General features: G+C 37.4%; 3 protein-coding genes and 1 long non-coding RNA gene across 4 annotated transcripts; 2 read left to right on the top strand and 2 right to left on the bottom strand.

The window, feature by feature from the left end:
• The first annotated feature begins 1,177 nt into the window (after positions 1 to 1,177).
• On the top strand, positions 1,178 to 8,829 carry LOC126583049 (THO complex subunit 4D-like). Its single transcript, XM_050247349.1, has 7 exons — positions 1,178 to 1,466; positions 1,839 to 2,123; positions 2,496 to 2,639; positions 2,734 to 2,802; positions 3,518 to 3,705; positions 5,751 to 5,807; positions 8,370 to 8,829. Exons 2-7 carry the CDS (start codon positions 1,890 to 1,892, stop codon positions 8,554 to 8,556), a joined length of 879 nt encoding a protein of 292 aa, XP_050103306.1. The 5' UTR covers positions 1,178 to 1,466; positions 1,839 to 1,889; the 3' UTR covers positions 8,557 to 8,829.
• Positions 8,830 to 11,377: 2,548 nt separating this feature from the next.
• Positions 11,378 to 12,601, top strand: LOC126583050 (protein OPI10 homolog). The gene is made up of 2 exons (XM_050247350.1): positions 11,378 to 11,790; positions 11,886 to 12,601. Exons 1-2 carry the CDS (start codon positions 11,688 to 11,690, stop codon positions 12,344 to 12,346), a joined length of 564 nt encoding a protein of 187 aa, XP_050103307.1. The 5' UTR covers positions 11,378 to 11,687; the 3' UTR covers positions 12,347 to 12,601.
• Positions 12,602 to 13,052: 451 nt separating this feature from the next.
• Positions 13,053 to 14,587, bottom strand: LOC126583055 (uncharacterized). Its single transcript, XR_007609653.1, has 2 exons — positions 13,865 to 14,587; positions 13,053 to 13,666 (listed from the first exon to the last, which is right to left on the bottom strand). It is a non-coding gene; the product is annotated as an uncharacterized LOC126583055 (long non-coding RNA).
• A 549-nt stretch (positions 14,588 to 15,136) lies between these two features.
• Positions 15,137 to 16,312, bottom strand: LOC126583053 (probable calcium-binding protein CML23). Its single transcript, XM_050247352.1, has 2 exons — positions 15,734 to 16,312; positions 15,137 to 15,463 (listed from the first exon to the last, which is right to left on the bottom strand). Exon 1 carries the CDS (start codon positions 16,210 to 16,212, stop codon positions 15,748 to 15,750), a length of 465 nt encoding a protein of 154 aa, XP_050103309.1. The 5' UTR covers positions 16,213 to 16,312; the 3' UTR covers positions 15,137 to 15,463; positions 15,734 to 15,747.

Below are 16,312 nucleotides of genomic sequence, written 5' to 3'. Positions count from 1 at the left end.
AGATCTTCTATATCCCCATTGGTTCAAACACACCTCTAGAACATTCCCAATGTCATCTCCCTTATGGCTCGTGATCTTTATGAAGTTTATGATGCGTTTGTGCAACTTCCATTCACTATCCATGAACTGGGCGGTAACTACTGTGAAGTTGATGTTTTGAATTGATGTCCAAGTATCGGTTGTGATACTTACCCTTTGATTACGCATAGCTTCAAACAATTTAGACTTCTCTAATACAAACAAATCTCACACATCGGCCGCAATATTCCTCCTATTTGAAATCTTGAACCGAGGTTAAGCCTATTTTATCATATCAATATATCCACCACCTTCAACCACCTTAAATAGTTGTTCATCGTTGATGACAAACATCACAACCTCTAACTCAAGTCTCTTTTGGTTAAAGGTGCGGGGGGACCAATCCACTACCCATGGACTCATTTGTTAAGACCAGTTGATTTTTATCACCTTTTATATAAGGAGGCGAATCCTTACAAACTTTTCTAAGGTGATACATTATGCTTGATATCCCATTTTTATTAGGATCGACCAGACACTCTTTCTTGCAATATGAGCAAATTGCAAGGTGAATTTTTTGACCTTTATTCCCTTTTCTTCCCACCTTCTTAGCATGTGACCACACCACCGATCGCCCCCCATTAATATCATTGTCACCTCTCTTACCACTTCCCACACTTTCATCCACTTCTTCTTGATTTTCTTATTGAGGTTGTGTTTCAAGTGTTTGGAGTTGAGGTTGGGGTTAGGGTTGAGTGGTGGAAGGTGTACTAGTAGAGCCATGGCTATTCCTAGACTCCATCTTGACCTATTAACCAAAATAAGACATAATGTTCTATTAAAATATAGTAGCTAGCCCTGTAACTCATACATATAAATTGTATGCATAGTCATATGAATAAGCAATATAATTATGCAATCATTCATATAAATTGTATGCATAGTCATATGCAAGTGAATAAGGCACCAATTCTTAATTTTATGCATTAGTATAATTGTTAACTACCTATATATCCCAAATATTAATTGTATGCATAATCACATAGGTATTTCAGCTTTTTCCTGATCACAAATCATTTTATTTAAACATATATAGAATTAAGATGGATGGTTTTATTTCTATTACTAGTTCTTCTTCCCGAATTTACCAATTTAGTCTATAAACCATTACTCCAAAAGAAAATTGGCACGAAAGAAAAGACAAGTACACATCACATTCGATCTGTGTCACAACCGCGTACGAAACAGCGTTCGAACTTCGAAAGCAAGTTAAAATCCCACTTACCACAAAGAAAAAAGGCCTTTAGAAACCTTAACACACTCGTCTCCGTCCCCATCTCACACTTTACTTTCTCACTGCGCCCAATCGCTCTTGCTCTCGCACGTTCCTCCGCGATTGTATCTGTCTTCGGCTCAGCGGACGCTTCTCTTCTCTAATCAATCTCCTGGTATGTTCCCTTTTCTCTCTCTCCGTGCCCTAATTCTTTGTTCTAGGATTTCTGATTTGAATACTTTGTAGATTTGTAGATTTATTTCGTTGTTTTCTTTCTCGTCGATGGGAAAATATCGCTTTGATTTTAGGTTTCTAATGGTCTGATTTACGCTTTTTTGACCTAATTGTAAATTTTACCTGTAATTGGACTTTGTGAATTGATTTTCCTTACGATTTACATCATCATTGTCTGAATATTGAAAAAGTTTCTTATACATTCGACGAAATTGAATTCAGAAATCGGGATGAGTAATCTTTGACTGTTGTTTGTATAATATGATTCATGATTTAGAGGTTATCGTTATTGATATAATTTTTGTTATTGCAGGTTTAGATCTCATTCATAGCAAAAGGATTTCAAATATAATCTCTCGTTTAGATGTCGACTGCTTTGGATATGTCGCTTGATGACATGATTAAGAACAGCAGGGGTAATCGTGACAGAAATAGAGAACAACGTGGTAGGGGTTCTCGTGGCCGCGGTGGAGCACGTGGCTCCTTTAATGCTGGAAGGATGGCCGCTGGAAGAATTCCAGCTGGAAGAATTACAGGACTTGTTCGTAGAGGTCCTCTCCCGGGGGTTACTCGGCCGTCCTCGTATACCATTGCCAAGGCAAGCTAAAAAACTGTAGATGTTTAATGATATGCTTGAGAATATGATTTTAAAACCCAAATACACGAGGATCTCTAAAACGCTTAGAAAGTCATATACGAGGGGATCTCTAAAATGCTTAGAAAGTCAAATACTAGAGGATATGTGACGTATGTTGTTCATGGAGAAGCTCATTTTGGCTCATCTTCTTAACCGCTATAGCCTATCGTCGCCCACTCCATATGTACGGTTATCTTCGAGATTTATCTGTACTTGTGGGTTGTTGGGTTATTTTTCTGGGGACTTTGAAGAATGGCAAATTATCTTGTTATCTATTCGTGAGCTGACTTTTATTTTCCCCCATCTGGATCTTTTTCTGCATGCTTTCATCAGTCTACCCGCAGAACCAAGCGTTTCCCATGGCAGCCTGATTTGTTTGAAGACAGCCTTAGAGCTGCGGGGATATCAGGGATTGAAATTGGCACAAAGTTATATGTATCTAACTTGGACTACGGAGTGACAAATGAGGATATAAGGGTACAACTTGAGCCATATACTTTCATCTTAAGCACTTTCTATATCGAGTTTCTTGTAACATTCTCCTGAAACGTCACGTGCAACTGCAACTCAGGAACTTTTCTCTGAGATCGGAGAGATGAAGCGATATGCAATACATTTTGACAAAAATGGTCGCCAAAGTGTGAGTTTTTTGCTCAGTATTTAGAGTTCTTCCCTCTTACATTCTATCCTGATTTGTTGTTTTACTTATATTTGGCACTGATTTTTAGTTAAGATCCTGATATTGGTTGTAGTGTCTACAAATAACTCAAAGAAAATAAACTTGTATTTGAAGTCATTGTATTGATTTTAAAATCCTGATATATAAACAGAGTGTAAACTAGTGTGATTCAACTCTGTTCAATCCCTATTAGAATTTCCATGTTCAGAAGTACAAGTAGACATTTTTGTAAAGCATTTGTACTTGTTAGTTTTCTCGTAATGGTTCTAATCCAAGCAAACTCTGAATATATCAAAGCCCCTAACTTCATTTTTTTTACATTGTACATTGTTTTAAGAGACATTGTGCCATGCTTGTCCAGTAGACATTTGATGTTGAATATTAGTCTACCCTTCTGGCTGGTGGATTCTGCAAAAGCCAGCCAAGGTGTTATTTCTTCGTTTCATGATATCTAATTAACATTGGTATATGTGATACTCTGATGTTTGATCTTGATATGTATTTTGACATTGTTTATTAGTTTAGCCAGTGTTGGTCTATTTAAGGACAGTTGTTATATGTTAAGCATTATTCTCAGCCGAGTATAATTGGATGTATATCTGTACTTCTTTCTACTATTTGATAGACACTTTGGTGGTCAAGTTTTATTAAGGAAATTTTCCTGTTGTGTTATCAGGGCTCAGCTGAAGTGGTTTATACTAGAAGAAGTGATGCATTCGCAGCATTGAAGCGCTATAATAATGTTTTATTGGACGGGAAGCCTATGAAAATTGAGATTATTGGTGCCAGTGCAGGGATGCCTATTTCAGCTCGTGTGAATGTGACAGGCATGCACGGAAGGAAGAAAAGGACTGTTGTAATGACGTATGCTTTCTTTTTCCCCTTTCACACTGTTTCTATCATATTTTTAAGCAACTGTCGCTGCATTCATGGGCATGTATATAAAATCATATATTGTTAATGATTAAATTACACCAGGATACATCGAGCGATCAACAGGCTTGCATCTATTTGCTAAAGGATACAAGGAATTGTTGGAGATGGCCTTTGCTAATTGTTTCAATATTCACATAAATTCTACCATATCTTTGTCTGGAATTGTGGACAATGTCCATCTCCCTTTTACATATTATTAGCTGCTGGTCATATATATAGAGATGGCGACACCAAGAACAACCATTGTTATTTGTTAATTTCTGTTGGATGTTTTGGTTGAATGTGAATATATTAAAATTACCAGCAAATTATTTCTAAGTTCAACTTACTTGATTCTTTCCATTGTAAGTCTCTATGTTCTGGTCTCCATTGGGTGGGATCCTCAGGTTGGGGGGAGAGGTTGTTTCCGAAGTCTTTGGAAGCACATTGTCAATGTTACCGTCTTTTCTCCCTCTTTTGAAAGTTGGGGGTGGGTAATTGGAAGAGAGTGGGTAAATGTTTGGGTGGGGATGTCACCTTTTAATCTCTATTTACTTCCTCATTTAGTTTTGAAATGCAACCTTCTATTAATTCAATGACTTAGAGCATCTCTAGTGGAGTCCCTAAATAAGGACAACCACCGTATAAAATAGGTACAAAACAAATATAGGGACAAAATGAATCTCCAATGGATAGGAAAGTCACCGGATACATAGTGTATGTCCTCACATATAGGGACTATATAGGGACAACCTTGAGGGAAAACAGGGCCCACAATCTTGATTGAAACTTTTAATTAATTAAAAAAAGGTTAACATAAACAACAAAAATGTGCACCTTGAGTGGAAAACGGGGCCCATAATCTTGATTAAAGATTTTAAGCTTTTAATGCTTTTAATTAATTAAAAAGGTTAACATAAACAAAAAATGTGCACCTAATCAAATTATCACATGAAATCATAAAAACTTCAAATTTAGGGATTCTGCTGTAAGGACTCTCCCATTGGAGGCAATATTCCTTTAGGGACACAAGATTCCTTAAATGAGTACTCAAATGTGGTGGTGGGAGTCCCTAAGTAGGGACTTCCATTGGAGATGCTCTTAGAAGCTTAGATTTCTTTCTAGGTGATATGCAGGCCTTTCCTTCCGCATTAGGTGGGGAATATGCAGACTTTTCTCCCATCTAGGTGATATATCTTTGCATTCAAGTTGCATTCAAATTGTGCAATTTTTTTTCCTACAGTGGTCACCTGTCAACTGGATCCTCCCTTTGAACCACTGAAGGTTGATTTGGCAGGTGGGTATCCCAGACTCCCAACCAAGGTGAAAATTCTATTGGTTGGTTGTTCATGGATAAAAGACCTTGCATGTTAATTTCTACCTTTGAGTGTCTTGATCAAGGAGGGGAAGTATATGGGCCATATATGTTTTCATTGCAGATTCACTAGACCGATTTAGAATTGATTGTTGTAGGGCATTGGATGGGTGTGGACCTGTGGGTGTGCAGAAAAACTGGCACTGAGGTTTTATTGGGTTATAGTGGTCTGACTGGTGGTTTAGGTGTTTTCTGGGTTTTGGCATTAGGAGATGGACTGCTCATACATGTTTCTTATGCTTCCTTTTGTATCTTCTTAATATAACTCATATTTATTATAACAAATATCTTTAGGGGTGTGCTATCCACACATCCCAAATTACTTCTCACACACCCTTATTAATTTCTATCCGTTGACCTTCTTCAATTCATCCGATCCGACGGCCGAAAATTAGAAGGGTGTGTGAGAAGTAAAATGGGGTGTGTGGATATCACACCCCATATCTTTAATGTCTCCTGATAATATATTGTTTCTTTCCTAGAGCATTTTTAAGTCATATCAGGTCATAGAAGTTTTTGATACTCCATGATTAATTAGGCCTTTTGTATGTGAGGTGCTGTTATTGTTGCACTGCATAAAGTAAGGATATTTATCTTTCATTGTCCTTTTGTAATGCAGGCCTGGACCTGGTAATGCTGGTGGCTATGCTATGCCTATGGTTAACCGCGGTTCTGGGTAAGTTCTTTTCTTTTTACCTTGTGACTATGAAATTGTGTCTTTTTGAACTGTCGATGTCTTGTTGTTTTCTTGATGTAAAACATATGTGCTAGAGTTCCAATTTTGTCTAATTTGTCTTACGTGCTTGTGGACCTATCATACGCATGTTAGAAAGATTTATCAACAGTCTATCAAAACAATGTCTATACACCCCATGTTTGGCTTAGAAGACCATTGACGGGTCAATGCTACATGGTGCCATGCACCATTAACAAAATTAGGCCATATAATACTGGTACCGAGCTATGGGTCTTTAGCAGGCTGACCGATGGACCAAGAGTGGTGGGTCATGAGCCTTAGGTTGGCCCTGTAGTTTTTGGTGTTGTTTCTTAAAAATAATTATAATTAAAAATATTAGATATATATATGTCCAGACATCTTAGTTAGATGATGTATTATATGGTTGGAGAAAAATTTAAATTGGCCGTTGTGCAAGGAAACAGATAATAATGGAAGAGTAGACAGACAATTAGCTTGCTCGTCCGTGTGCAAGGATTGCACACATAATCGTTTGATTTAAATCAAAATGGTTTATGGGATAACAGTTTACGGCACACAAGTAAATGATAAGTGTTTTATTAAGTGTAGACAGACAATTAGCTTGCTTGTCCATGTCCAAGGATTGCACACATAATCGTTTGATTTAAATCAAAATGGTTTTAGGAAAACAGTTCTAATAAAAAAATGGTTTATAGGATTACAATTTACGGCATACAAGTAAATGACAAGTGTTTTATTAACTGTAAAGTTTTATCCGATGGCTTAAAAGTTAGAGCATGGTAAGTACTTTTTTTAAAGTAATAAAATCATTCAAGTTTTGTCGCATGCACACAGATAAAAGGGGATGGACTGCTGTTGTATTTTCTCTATTGCTATCTCTCTATGATGTTCTACGTCTGTTTGGTTGCCAAAATGTTTATTGTTAGTTTGGTATTTTTAAAACTTCATGAGATGACAAGTTGGGTTCGTTTGTGGATCATTAAAGATGGATAAGGCTTTGAATGTTGCATTTCTCTTTAGGCTTATGATGATGTATTCAGTTGCTATTTTGTTAATTAATGCAGCGTCTTATTTACTTAGGGACACCTAAAATTTGCAACTCAATGTAGCCTGCCCTAGCTAGAAATGTAACACAATTCGTTGGTTGATCTTCAAGCTTGTTTTTTCCTTGATCCCCATGCTTCCTTCATTTGTCTCCCTCCCAAACCATTTATTATATGTGTACTGTTATTATCAAAGTGATATTTGTGTAGAGATTTTATTGATGGAAAAAGGTGAAATTGTTAGGCTAGAGATTCAAATTTAACAGCCTAAACTACTAGACTGGAGGCAAATGCCAATTATGCATCCAGATAGGAGGGTTCTCGTGCAAGCTCAGTGATTTCACTTACCATGTGAGAACAAATTCGTATGCTGAATTGAGTTTAGGCCGTCATATTCTTGTTTCTCTGTTTGTATGAACTTAACTTATTTTTAGGTGATATAGCTGAGCTAGTTATTTATGAGGGACCTAATTATAGTTTTGTTAACTAACACTAGCATTTGCCTACACACTTTGTGTATGAACACATTTTTTTAGAAAAATGGGAAGGAGAGAGGGAGAACATGGGAATTGGGGGGAGGGGGGGGGGGTGGGAGGTTTTTGTTTTTGTTTTTGGTTTTTTTTATTTTTAAATTTTAAATATTGGAGATATTTTAACATCACCTTTAGGTGAGGCTTCAATAAAAAAATAGTAAAATTTGAACCTATGAAATTACATTATTGCCCATCATTTTTTTGTGTGATAGAAGACTAAGTAGTCTTTTCACCCTCTTTTGGTTGACAAAGAGGGTTTCATTAATGTAGTTTTAGATCTTTACTTATTTGTCAATTTTCATTTATACTAGGCACCCTAATTTAACTTCTCTTTTGGTATGAGGGTACTCTTAAGTAGTTTGAACCCGACGTTTAAATCCCGTATTTAACCAGACCGTTTCCGATGTTCCTGTTGACTGATGTTTATCTGGCTTGGTTTTGGTGATATGGTTCTTGACTTCTTGTGGGGATGATATGGTTCTTGACTTCTTGTGAGTATGATATAGTTCTTGACTTCTTGTGGGTATGATATGGTTCTAGAATCAATTTGTTCAGTATCTGTTATCTTTGTAAGTTTTGCAATCAAGACACATCTAATACTTATGCTTATGTACAATTATGAAATGTCTACATCATCTACGTGTTGACTAAGAGCTATCCCAGCAGTGAAAATTGAGAACATCTAATAGCTACCTATCTTCCCAGTTATGTTGAAAGAAATTACATGCTTGTGGGTACCAAGAGTTTTATTTTTTCCAAAACGAGTATAACGGGAAACCTACAAGTTAAAAATATTTGTGATCCAGTACCTGAATGTATCTGTACATATGCGTCTTCAGTTTGGTATTTGCAGCTGTATGGTATATATGCTGCTGTGGGATTTTAGTAATAGTCAGTATCATTTAAAGCTGTGATTACAATTACATTGTATCTGTATTTTGTAGTGGGAGCAGCCGTGGAGGGAATAGAAACGGTCGAGGGAAACCACGTGGGAGTGGCAGCGGCAGTGGTCGTGGGCGTGGGCGTGGGCGTGGTCGTGGTGGAGAGTGGAGGAAGAAGCATGTGGAGAAGTCGGTTGATGAACTCGACAAGGAACTAGATAGCTATCACACAGATATCATGCAGAGTTAGTTCGAAACTGGAGGTGTGGAACTTTACTTGCTGGTATCAATCAGTGTTTAGCTATGGTAGCTGTACAAAAATGATGGTTGTGATTTTCGCGATATAGATTAATTTGTGCTTGGATGATTTCTCAATGCTTTTCGTCCTAGGCCAGCCGACTTAGAGGCAACGAAGATGTTGGGTTGATTTGAAAGTTGTTTTGTTGGTTGGTAGCATTTCTTTTGTGTAAAACGACGCTTTAATGTTGGGGTGATATGCTAAATGAGATAAATGATTTGTGTATATTGTTTTTGCTCAAAGACACCAGTCACACCACTTGGGTTGCAGCTTAGATCCAATTTCATGAGTTACATTATGAGTTGGTATGTTGCTTTTACTGTGACCAAACTAGTAACAGTAACGGTTCGGTTCGGTTCTGTTATGTTCGGTTATGAGAAATTTTTAAGAAAAAGGAACCATACTAAACCAATATTGAACATTTTTGTTCAGTGCTAAATTCTCTCATTCCATATAACGTGTTTTGCTTTGTATGCTTTTTGATTTCATCCATCAATGGAAGAAGATAATGGTTGTGAATGGTAAAGTCTCTCAATGCATCGATATATTTCTGTCTTGTGTTAATAGGCATATGCTGCTGTTTTGAGTTTAGTAATAATTGTACTTGTTAATCCTAGAAAAACAAAACCTACGAGGGGGCATGCTGTTAGTTTAGGACATAACTGCGTCCTTGGAGAATCTGGTGTGAATGTGAGGGTGCAAATACGCGGCCAAACAGCCAAGTCTATACTTCATTCTAGGAGTGTGACTTGATCTTTTCATTCAAACGATCATGGTTGAAGAAGGAACCTCTCAGCTTTGGGTTCTTCGACCTCGTAGACAAGGCCGTAGGTTCTTCAAGCTAATAACGCCTCTTATCATACGACTAACTTGAACTAACGTCAACCTTTCTGAAAGTTCAACTGGAACGAATGCCTCTTTTCAAAAGCTCAACAAAAACCTTTTAGTCTGGTAGAACTAACGTGAACCTTTTCGAAAGCCCCACAAATAAATCTCTTGACATGGTAAAACTAAACACGAACGAACCTGTTCGAAAGCCCCACAAATAAATCTCTTGACATGGTAGAACTAAAACGAACCTTTTCAAAAACTTGAATAAATCTAGTGGCATGTTGGAACAAACATAAACCTTTTCGAAAATTGTAGGTAATCTCTGTTCTTTCCTTTTCTTTTTCTTTTTCTGAAAATTGTCGATAATTTTCACCCTCAAGTTCATGGCATGCAGACGCACGAAGAAAAATAGCTCAGTGTACCAACAAGGATGCATTCACAATAGGTTTCAACCAAGAATCGAACTCTGTTTTGACACCAAGTTGAAAATATAAGGTTTAGGAACAATTCAGGATTCTCTAATAATCTCACAAATTTCGGAATACTTTATTCCTTTTCATAAGAAAATTTTATAAGATTACAAAATAGCAGTAATTGGAAATAAATAAAATCAAACATTTGTACACATGACAAGAATCAAATCAAATTTGGACCCTAATTAATTAAAATCTCTAAAATATTTTCCTATATATTTTCAAGAAAAAGTCGGATCAACCTAAAGTAACAAAATTAAGACATAACAAAATTAATCTATCCATTAGCACAAAGTCCTTTAGATTTACCAAGTTGATTTCCCTACATTCACCTCATGTAGGTCGTGGGTTCTTCAAGCTAATAACTCCTTTTATCGAACGACTAACTTGAACTAATACCAATCTTTTCGAAAGTTTAACTGGAACGAACTCCTCTTTTCAAAGGCTCAACAAAACCTTTTACTCTGGTAGAACTAACGTGAACCTTTTTGAAAGCCCCACAAATAATTCTCTTGACATGTTGAAACTAACACTAACCTTTTCGAAAATTGTAGATAATCTCCTTTCTTCCTTTTTCTTTTTCTTTTTTTCTTCTTTTGAAAATTGTAGATAATCTTCACCCTCAAGTTCATGGCATGTGGATGCACGAAGAAAAATAGCTCAGTGTACCAACAAGGAAGCATTCACAATAGATTTCAACCAAGAATCGAACTCTGCTTTGACACCAAGTTGAAAATATAAGGTTTATGAACAATTCAGGATTCTCTAATGCTCTCTCAAACTTCAAAATACTTTATTCCTTAGGAAAACTAATGAAAATGACTTGAAAACTTTGAGTTTTAATGATAAAGACAAAATAAAGGGTAAAGTGAATAGTACTAGGATTGACTTTTTAGTGTAAAAATGTGATTTTTCATTAAAGCGAACAGTACCGGGAGTTTTTCGTTAAAGTTCCCCTATTCCTTTTCATAAGAAAATTTTATAAGATTACAAAATAGCAGTAATTGGAAATAAATAAAATCAAACCTTTGTACACATGACAAGAATCAAATCAAATTTGGACCCTAATTAATTAAAATCTCTAAAATATTTTCCTATATATTTTCAAGAAAAAGAAGGATCAACCTAAAGTAACAAAATTAAGACATAACAAAATTAATTTATCCAATAGCACAAAGTCCTTAGATTGACCAAGTTGATTTCCCTACATTCACCTCATGTAGGGATAGTAAATTTCACTCATATGAAATTTTAATTTAGAAATAACCACAACCACTACCATATGTGGCATCTATATTACCATGGTTATATCTTATGATCCCTAGAAACATACAGTGAAAGACTTAAAATTTGCATATTTGGTAACTAGCATGAGAAGGGTCATGCGTTGAGAGAATATATATATATAATGAACATATGAGAAGGGTCAATTGACGACTCTAAGTCTTCATTGGCTCCGTCCTTGATTTGAATCGCGGTTGGAGATGCTTTTAGAATCCAACAACTTAGATGTTGAGAGGAAAATATACAGGTCTTCGTAATTTAGACGAGTTTAGAGCCACCGGACTCTATCAAACTTAAATGTTGAGAGGAGAAAACACAACTCTTCGTAATTTAGATTATTTTGCACTCAACTCTTCTAGATTGTTCTGGATGCTTCTCCTCCCTTCTAATCCCCACCGTTAAACCGCAACACGCACTCAACTTTTCAAACATTCTCACAATCTCTCGCCACTATCCGCATCTCCAGTCTCCTCTTTCATCACAACAGTCAAGAAAATGTTCGGAGTCGTCTTCCCGAATCGCAGCTTCCCAATGGACATCTCCTCCTTCTCCCAGATCGACACCTTCCACTGGATTCTCGACATGAACACCTTCGTCGGTAAATTTCCCTATTTTTCCCTCTTTTTTTTCTTCAATTTTTTCTTCGTCGGCGCAGTTTATCATTCTAACGTATGGTTTTTCTAATGTGCGCAGGGGAGGAGTACGATCAAGTGCGCGAGCTCTGCATATTTCTCTTAAACAACTTCACACTCCCGCCGGACAAAGCCCTAGCCGTCTACATCCAGTCCCCGGGTTCTGCCTTCTTCTTCTGCGGCGCCATCACCGTGGCTAGGCCGTCGGCGGTGCTTGCTCTTCCGTGGCCACAGCAGGGAGGGCAACTGCATCTCACAGCCGACGCGGTGCCGCTGTCGGCCAAAATCGGCGTGTCGGTGGAGGACCTGGCGACGCTGCCGTCGCTGGACGTCACCGCCGAGAAGCGAATCGAGAGGTTGGCGATGAAAGTTGGGGAGAATCTGTTCAATTTTATGCAGTCGTTTTGCGGCGTGGATGGGAGCAAGCTGGTGGTGCCCATGGATATCTTGGACCGGTGGTTCAAGAAGTTTCAGGAGAGGGCTAAGCGCGATCCTGAGTACTTGAAAGGCTTCGCTTTGTAATTTTGTAAGCTCTGCTCTCTTTTTTTTTTTTTTTTTTTTACCTTTTTTTAATTTCGTTTAGTTGAATTTCTCGGTTTGTAATTGTAGTGTGTTTTGTGATAATTACTACTTGATTTTTGGGGGTTTTTGCCCAATCCAATTCCAATGTAGTAAATGTTAGGTAGAACATAATTTGCGAATGCTTACACGATCTGTCATGATGTTGTATTTGTGTGACTTGAACAAAAACGAAACGTAGCGACGTTTTATGATTCATTAGTACTGGTTTGGTATTGAGAAGCTTTTATAAAAGACGGATATAAAAAAAAACTAAGCTTAAAAACAGCTTATTTTCACAATTTTAGATGAAAAAATGCTAATACTGAAAATTACAGATGGTATGTATTAGTTCGTTTAAATTTGATAGCGAGAAACGGCCTAATCAGAGATCCGTGCCGGAGTTGTTACATTTCTGTTTTATTTAGAAGTCACTATGTTTTGATTAGAAGCTGAGACAAAAACTCAATGGAATGGAATGGAATAGAGCTCAGCCAAATTTTAGGATTAAGATTATACAAGCTGGTTGATTAGCAGACACCAGCATCCTGCCTTCAATGTTGTACTACACTACCTGGAGATGAAAGCGGTTATCAATATGCTTAAATGTTTTATTTAAAAAACGGCCTGTTGGTGTCTAGGATTGGATTGGAATGGATAACCCTATAAATTCAAGTTATATAAAAGGTACATGAAAATGTTTTTTTTTTTTTCATTTTGAGAGGATTAGACGTGAAAATTTCCTGTCCATTCAAGTCCTTCCGGTTTGGGAAGGACTAGAATGGACAAGTTTTCTTGTTGAGAAATCAATCCCCTACTCCCCAATCGGCCGCAATTTTTTCATTTCTTCATTTTCCTAAGGATGGTGTTGCCCAAAGGCATGCCAACTGTAAAGGTCAAGCGATTCGTACTCATTCGGTCCTTCAACCTTGAGCATCGTATAAACTTTAAGAAAGTTTAAACAAAGAACAACTTGTGGCAAGTTACGGTTATCCATCATTTTCGGGGGCTGGGAAGATTCATAGAGGCATTTTAGCCTCCGTCTGGCGATAAGTTTGGCTTCCACACCAGCAGCGGTTTTCGAACCCAACAAGAATTGCATCATTGACAACAACAAGAACTCTTTTGCAACATACAACATGCTTGTTCTTGATTATTCCTTCATTGGCGTTGTAGCTTTCTTAGCCTTCGCCTTTTGGATGTCCGAAATTAGTTTCTTTTGCAATCGAACCAAACATCGGGTTGTTATGAAGTTTCTCTGATATTTGAAAGGAAGCCTTCTACCTTGAAATTTAACAAAGTGCAGGTTTTAAGCAAATTTGGATACGGTGGTCTTGCCGATTCGACCCATCCCATAGATCACGGCAAGCCCAACCTCGCTTGATTCATCTTCTAATGGAAGAAAATTTACAGAGATGTTGCGCGCGATCATCTATTCCAACTGTCTTTTCAACATTTTCTTGGATAAACTGCGGCTCGTACCTAAAAACCAATCCTCCCATATCGGCAACATCTCTATGTGCTCTTATCCACTCCTCCACCTTCTCCATCTCCTCCTTGCGAATGCTTCTGCAAAAGGTAATAATAGCGAGACTAAATGTGTAAATTAAATAACATAGAAGTTGATGATCGGATAATTGCTTAAGGTATAATGCTATTGCTAGAGAGATAAAAAAGTTAAATCAAATGAGTAAAACAAATTATATGTCATCAATAGAAAATAAGCAAAATTATCAACATTTAAATAATAATTTAATTATCAACATCTATATTATTAGGTTTAGAAATTTATTCTTCGTAGCATTATTCTTACCTAAGTATTGATTAACATACTTATATTTTTACTGGAGACACATCATCCACGTAAGAAAAAATTGGCACAATTATGTGCCCGTGATTTGCTCTCCTACGTTGCATGATTTTCGCAAGTACATCCAAGTCCATAGTCTAAGGACAACATTACTTTTTAACTTTCTCTTATTAAAGTTTGTGGAAAAAAAAAAAATTTCTCTACAAAAGAGCAATCGCATTCACATATATATATACACACACACACACACACACATGATGGGGCATACAATTAGCTACACAAGATGTAACAAATCAAACTAGCAAGTGTTTACCGGACTTGGATTGTCTGCCCTCTTAGTTATGGTGCCCTTTCATGCCCTCCTATTTTGTGTAGTCACGGTTAAGCCACGTCAATATTTTATATTAATTTTTTAATAAGATAATAAGACAAAAAATAATAAAAATATAAAATATTGACGTGGCTTAACCGTGACTGCACAAAATAGGAGGGCATGGAAGGGCACCACAACTAGGAGGGCAGACAATCCAAGTCCGTGTTTACCTGCTATGCATGTACGGAAATATAAAATGGCTGCTAAAGTCTTTTTGTGACGATTTTTAAATGATTTTTTATTAGTAAAGAGGCAATTCAAATATTTGGCGATTGTTTCTAAATAATTATTTTGTCACTAATTACATTATTTAGAAAGAAAAAAAAGAGTGGAACAAAAAATGAAAACACGGATATGGTTACCTCGTTATGAGACAAACAATAGCAAAATTACGTTGTGTTTTATTTACTATATTGCCCAATTCTCACATAGAAAATTGCATCAAAGGAGTCGTAGACAGCAAACAACATCAATTTCCTAGAAAGCATTATCCCGAAACTCGGCTTCCCCTCCAAGATCTTGGGGTCGATAGTTTTACTAGAAAGCATGCTACCACATTTTTAACAAAAAGTTATAAAAAATATAATTAATTATTCGTTGAGAAAATATTCTTGAGTCCGAACAAGATAAATAGGACGAGAAGTAGTACAGAGCAACCAAAATGCACACAAAAAGCACGATTTGTGTCTTCAATCGAACGGTCATCCATCCAGTATCCACGACCCATGGGACCAACATCAAAAGCCCAATTCCGCGTTGAGGTCAGCTATGACCACATGACCATATGCGTATTATATTCGGTACAACCACCACTCCCCATCCCAAACACGGCAACGCCACCCAATTATCATTAATGCCACCCAACCTTTTGTTACGGCCACCCACTTGCACAATATATCTACCAATACAATAAATAAATAAAATAATTAAAAACCAAATATGACAAATTCAACAAAAAGAACCACACAATAAAACACAAAATAAAATTAAAAATTTTCAAAAATTAAGCAAAATAAGAACGAACCAGAAAAATATTCGAAAAGACGATCAGTTAGCACCAATAATACTCCAATATTTTTGTACACTTAAATCCAAATCCCTAATTAAACTCTAATTTTAAAGCTAATTGATACTGATCTTGTTTTTTCTACTGTTTTGTTTGCTTTACCGATCCGATCGCTTTTAGTTTCGAGTCATCATCTTCTTGAACTCGGCGAAGTTTACGTGGCCATCGCCGTCGGCGTCGACGGAGCCGATCATCTTCGCGCACTCCTTGAGCGAGCACTTCTGCCCCAGTCGCTTCAGCACCTCGTGCAGCTCACTTTTGGAGATCAGCCCGTTCTTGTCGAGATCGTATAGGTCGAACGCGTCGCGAAGCTCCTTGGTGGATCCGCCATTGATGATCTCGGCGAACTCCGCAATGTCAATGTGGCCGTCGCCGTCCTTGTCGAACTCCGCCATAATGCGCTGCACCTCCTCGAGGGAGGCCGTCTCGGAGCCGAGCTCGCCGAAAATGCCCCTGAGCTCGTCGCAGGAGATCCTGCCGTCGCCGTTCTTGTCGAACTTGTTGAAGATCTTCTTCAGCTCCTCCATGGAGCCGGAGGCGCCGATTCCCGAGCCTTTCGAAATCGAATCGTTCTTCGACATCGCAGCAAATACAGTGAGAGAGTAAGAGAGAGAGAGAGAGAGAATTAGGATTTAGAATTCTCAGATTTTCTTCTGTTTCCGTTTGATTGCTTGACTAACA

Source organism: Malus sylvestris, chromosome 9, assembly GCF_916048215.2.
Source record: "Malus sylvestris chromosome 9, drMalSylv7.2, whole genome shotgun sequence".
Lineage (NCBI taxonomy): Eukaryota > Viridiplantae > Streptophyta > Magnoliopsida > Rosales > Rosaceae > Malus > Malus sylvestris.
Note: the sequence above shows the minus strand (reverse complement) of the source record. Positions and strands in the feature narration are given on the sequence as shown.